The sequence below is a fragment of the Chanodichthys erythropterus genome, chromosome 8 (genome assembly GCF_024489055.1).
Source record: "Chanodichthys erythropterus isolate Z2021 chromosome 8, ASM2448905v1, whole genome shotgun sequence".
NCBI lineage: Eukaryota > Metazoa > Chordata > Actinopteri > Cypriniformes > Xenocyprididae > Chanodichthys > Chanodichthys erythropterus.
This window is the reverse complement of record NC_090228.1, coordinates 24,200,183-24,206,182: the sequence shown is the minus strand read 5'-3', so window position 1 is coordinate 24,206,182 and position 6,000 is coordinate 24,200,183. Positions and strand designations below refer to the sequence as shown.

At 35.5% G+C, this 6,000-nt stretch overlaps 1 protein-coding gene across 1 annotated transcript in view; it reads left to right on the top strand.

The window, feature by feature from the left end:
• The first annotated feature begins 415 nt into the window (after window positions 1-415).
• The window catches only part of tafa5a (TAFA chemokine like family member 5a), a 153,460-nt gene continuing 147,875 nt past the window's right edge, over window positions 416-6,000 (top strand). Inside the window, exon 1 of the mRNA XM_067393126.1 lies at window positions 416-530. Within this exon, the coding sequence (XP_067249227.1) occupies window positions 419-530 (112 nt within the window). The 5' untranslated portion in view covers window positions 416-418. The remainder of the gene's footprint in view (window positions 531-6,000) is intronic.

Here is a 6,000-nt window from a genome sequence, read left to right as displayed (position 1 = left end):
TCTTTTCTCTGGGAGTCTGAGAGGAATCAAAACACGTCCTCGCAGACCAACTGAGCAGTTCTTTCGCTAGTTTTCACGGCGTTGCGACGTAAATGATTTAATCTTTACCTTTTCGTTTTTTCTACACGGACATTCGACGTGCCGTCGACAGTTTAATATTTATGACAAAACCTGAATTCACGCGCCTGTTTTGGATTATCCGTTTCCCAGGATACCGAACACTGAATAGATCACTCGTCAACTAGAGACTTTATTTTCGATTTATACTGGACTTAAAGACTGCTGAAGGGCTTTGGAAATGAGCGGTCTGTTTTCAAAATGTCTTTTTTAAGAATCACTCGTGGAGAGAGACGTTTCCTCAGAGGACGGGAGGGTTTGTAACGCTGAATTTATCGCCGATTTCACGACACGCGTTTCCATGGCTCCTGCGGTCAGATCGATTAAGCGTAAGGATGCGATTAACTGGCCGAGGATGTCGACAACTTTCTGGGCTGTGTTGCTGTTGACGGCGCTTCTGATCGTGTACTGCGGTGAGTTTGCGGTGTGTGCGATGCGTCTTCTACGTGTGTAAGGATGTGTAACACTTCATTGATGTGACCTTAAGGATAATGTGTAGTGCCTGTCGTTTCACTCACAAATACACACGTACAAAACAAAGTCATGGATTCTCCAGGCTCTCGGAAATGTCAAAGCATGTCTTGGACATGACCATACATACACATATATATTTTTAACTTGCGTTTCAAGGGCAGGGAAGATGTGTATCATCATCTAGAAAGATATCTCCTGGATCTTATGATAGGATTGGACAGTATACACCTAATTGCAAAGATACAAGGAAATTAAGGCACAAGCAGTCAAAACTGCATTACTCAAACACACAGATAGGCAAATGCAACTCATACAATCCCTTTCTTTAATACTTAAACACTACTGATATCTTGAAAATACACTATATCTTGACTGATACACGAAAATATTTCAATAATTTCAGCCTGAAACTTAAAGGGAAGGAAAGTTGTGTGAAACAATTATAAGCTAGTAGATTGTATAAGATTATCACAAATGTAACTGACCTCACTAACATTTACAAGAAACCACTAACCTTATATATCCAATTAAAAGCTCAGCTGATTCAATACTTTAGCTGAGATGGTGATAATAGTTTGAATGAAACTTTCACTGACTCTCTTAAGACAGTCCACAAGACTGCATTAGAACACACACAGGTAAAATTAATTAAATGCATAAATATAAAATCACACATCTGAATCAGTTAATATTTTTTTCTGTCCCAGGCCTGGCTGGGTGGCAGTATATCTGAGAGGATGTTTAACCTGTCCCACTTTACCTGCAGTTCCTATTCGAGTGAAATATTGAAATATGAATGCAAATATGTGCATAGATGTTTCTGCATTCACTCAATTGATCTCCTGCGATGGCATGATTTATTCTCTGCTCGGCTACAATCAATGTTCTGGATGTTTGTTGTGGTTAGCAGTCGATTCTTTTTTATTTAGGTGTCTGTTTCTCTGTATCTCTCTGAGCAAATCAGCTCCTGCAGCTCTGCCCCGACCTGCTTGTTGTCTGTGATATTAATCTTCATCTAGATGGGCTGCCCACCGCACGACATCTATGTCTGAGTTGCTGTCAAGACCCCAGACTGGCACCTCGCAGCTCGAGCTGGTATTACTCGCAGAGGAGATTGAAAACATAAACGCAGGAACACAAACCAACTTCTGATGGTTGATTTGTTTATGTAAAGATAGTCTTGTGTGATGCATGCACAAACACAACAGAAATTAGGTCTGCATTCCCACTAGTGAGTCATGCAGTCACTGCCTCTTTATATTAGCATCTCACAACAAAATATCAAAGTATCCGCTACAAATGTCAACGCTGTACAGGAGATTGTGTTTGTTTCAGAGAGCAGCAGAGATAGGAAACAGCAGAATTGTAGTCGTGCTGTACTGCCGCTGTACAAATGACTATCAAGCGATATGATATGATGACAAGGACTGTTTGTAATGACTGTTTAATGAATGACGTGGGGAGGGCTTTGTTCTGTCCGCTGGCTCCCTCCTCTGGATGCTACTCGACATACGTTTCTTTGTTAGATTCACTGATGCATTGTTCAAACTTGTGGATACACAGAATTATATATTTAATACCTTTACATTAACAAGTATTTCATGTTATTAAATACTTTATTTATTAACCAGTGGTACTTGCTAGTGCAAATACTACTTACTAGCATACTAATATTGCTCAAACAGAATATTAAGTATTAACCTTCAGCACGTAACTCGTTCCGTACTATTTATACCGCAAAGATGAATGATACAAATTGTTGAGTTGTACAGTTGTTGAGAAGAGGTGTGCTATTACTGTACTAAGCATGCAGTCAGACTTATGATTTTCACCTTGTGAATGATACATCTTATATGCTTATACTGAAGTAGGGACCTGAGCCATAACTAGAGATCAAGATTTTGTGGTGGGTCGGCTCTTATGACTTGGTCTAGTAAGCAGCCACCTTGCAGAACCCTAGAAACCTCCCAAAACACTCTAGCAACCGCATAGCAACTCAGCATCAACAATGAATTCTGCATGGGCAAACTTCATTCATTTTTCTGTACATATAAAAATGTAATTAGTAATATATTGAATGTTGTTTTAATCTATCTATCTATCGAATGTAATATATATATATATATATATATATATATATATATATATATATATATATATATATATATATATATATATATATATATATATATATATATATATATATATATACACGCCGGTCAAAAGTTTGGACACATTACTATTTTTAATGTTTTTGAAAGAAGTCTCTTGTGCTCATCAATCCTGAATTTATTTGATCAAACATACAGAAAAACAGTAGTATTCTGAAATATTATTACAATTTAAAATAATGGTTTTCTATTTTAATATACTTTAAAATATAATTTATTTCTGTGATGCAAAGCTGAGTTTTCAGCATCATTACTCCAGTCTTCAGTGTCACATGATCCTTCAGAAATCATTCTAATATGCTGCTTTATTATCAATGTTGGAAACAGCTGTGCTGCTTAATATATATATATATATATATATATATATATATATATATATATATATATATATATATATATATATATATATATATATATATATATATATATATTTTAACAACTGTGATCAGGATTCTTTGATAAGTGAAAAGTTAAAAAAGAACAGCATCGATTTAAAATAGAAATATTTTGTAACTATATACTCTCCCGTTCAAAAGTTTGTGGTCAGTATTTATTTTCCTTTCTTTTCTTCTTTTTTTTTGAAAGTAATTAATACTTTTATTCAGCAAGGATGTGTTAAATTGATAAAAAGTGATTTTTAAAAGACTTATATTGTTAGAAAAGATTTCTATTTTGAATAAATTATGTAATTTTTTAAAACTTTTTATTCATCAAAGTATCCTGAAAAAAGTGTCACAGATTAAAAAAAAAAATAATTAAGCACCACAACTGCTTCTAACATTGATAATAACTATAAAAATCAGAATATTTGAATCATTTCTGAAGGATCATGTGACACTGAAGACTGGAATATCAGCTTTGCATCAAAGAAATAAATTTAAAGTATATTGAAATAGAAAACCATTTTAAATTGTAATAAAATTTCACAATATTACTGTTTTTTTTGTATTTTTGATCAAATAAATGCAGGCTTGATGAGCATAAGAGACTTCTTTCAAAAACATTAAAAATATGAATGTGTCTAAACTTTTGACCGGTACTACATATGGTGATAATTATGTAGTATGTAGTGTGTTTTAATGATTTATACTTCTGCAAATGTTCAGAGAGCCTGGCCATCATTAAAGTCAGATGGTGCAGAGAGCATATGGTGTTCTGTGAGAGAGTGTGTGTGCGCGTACATGTGTGTGTGTGCGCTGAAATTCACTGGCTATGTTACTGTAAACAGACAGAGAGAGATAGAGAGATGCAAAAATACTAATAGAAAGCAAGCTAAAACGGAAACGGTAAACACACACACACACACACACACACACAAGAGAAAAGAAAAAAAAAAAGAAAAAGAAAAAAAGAGATGAGCATACTATGGTCTCCTCCTCCATCACACATCCCACAGGGTCAATTATGTGCACTGATGAATCATACCTGCTACAGGCCCGACCCGCATTGCCATAGCCCCGCCCACTGAAAGCATCCCACAATGCACTGCAGCACATTCACACATCCCCCTCGAAAACAGCCCATGTAGTCTGACACATTGCTCAAATATACGCAAATGCACACATGCACACTTTTCTCAGTGTGTGGTCAATGCCAACCCCATTTAAGGGCATAAACTGAAGCCGTTTTTGGTAATTAAAGACTGCAAAAATAACCAAAGAGAGAGAGAACAAAAGTGTATTTATATGGTACAATAAGCATTATAATATTATAATATCCTTGTCTATTTTAAAGCAAGCCGAGGGCCCTTTCCACTGCACAAGCAATTTAACCACTGTCCGCATCAAGGGGTAAAGATGTGGGCTTGTGGAACTTGTCGAGTTTTCTGTCTGGCCTAGCAAGCACATCATGAAACTCTTATGAAAACGGAGGCATCTTTATGGATGAATATTTTATCAGCTCTGAGCTTTGACCATATTTGTCACTTTTGTACAGGAAAACAAATCTTTGCTATGTTGAAATGTGTGTAACACATTGTTGAAAGGCTGGAGCTACTGTATATCACACTAAAGCTCTATCATAATACTCAATATGGTTTCCATCATTTATAAAATGAATGGATTTGTTTTTACATGTACTGTGTAAAGGGATATTATACAGCAGTTCCAGTCGGCTAATTTGATTGATACTGACATTGAAACATTCCAGTGCTGTTATCCAGTGTCGACTTCCAATTTATGGTACTTAAAGGTGCCCTCGAATGAAATATTGAATTTATCTTGGCATAGTTAAATAACAAGAGTTCAGTACATGGAAAAGACATACAGTGAGTCTCAAACTCCATTATTTCCTCCTTCTTATATAAATCTCATTTGTTTAAAAAACCTCTGAAGAACAGGCGAATCTCAACATAACACCGACTGTTACGTAACAGTCGGTGTGTACGCCCCCAATATTTGCATATGCCAGCTCATGTTGCCAACATTATGAAAGGCATTACACAAGGGCAGCCAGTAATGTCTGGATCTGTGCACAGGTGAATCAACAGACTAGGTAAGCAAGCAAGAACAATAGGGAAAAATGGCAGATGGAGCAATAATAACTGACATGATCCATGATATTATGATATTTTCAGCAATAATTGTAAATTGTCTTTCTAAATGTTTCGTTAGCATGTTGCTAATGTACTGTTAAATGTGGTTAAAGTTACCATTGTTTCTTACTGTATTTACGGAGACAAGAGCCGTTGCTATTTTCATTATTAAACACTTGCAGTCTGTATAATTCATAAACACAACTTCATTCTTTATAAAGCTCTCCAACAGTGTAGCATTAGCCGTTAGCCACGGAGCACAGCCTCAAATTCATTCAGAATCAAATGTAAACAATGTAACAGTATACAATACTCACATAATCCGATGCATGCATGCCGCATGCATGACGAACACTTTGTAAAGATCCATTTGAGGGTTATATTAGCTGTGTAAACTTTGTTAATGCCCTGTTCAAGGCAAGCGCGAGCTCCGTGGGCGTGGAGCATGAGAATTAAAGGGCCAGTAGCCCTGAATCGGCTCATTTATAATGATGCCCCAAAATAGGCAGTTAAAAAAATGAATTAAAAAAAAAAAATCTATGGGGTATTTTGAGCTGAAACTTCACAGACACATTCAGGGGACAACTTAGACTTATATTACATTAAAAAAAAAAAAAAAAAAAAAAAACTAGGGCACCTTTAACATTACTTTCTGTACAATTGCAATTAAATGTTAAATTATCTATCTATCTATCTATCTATCTA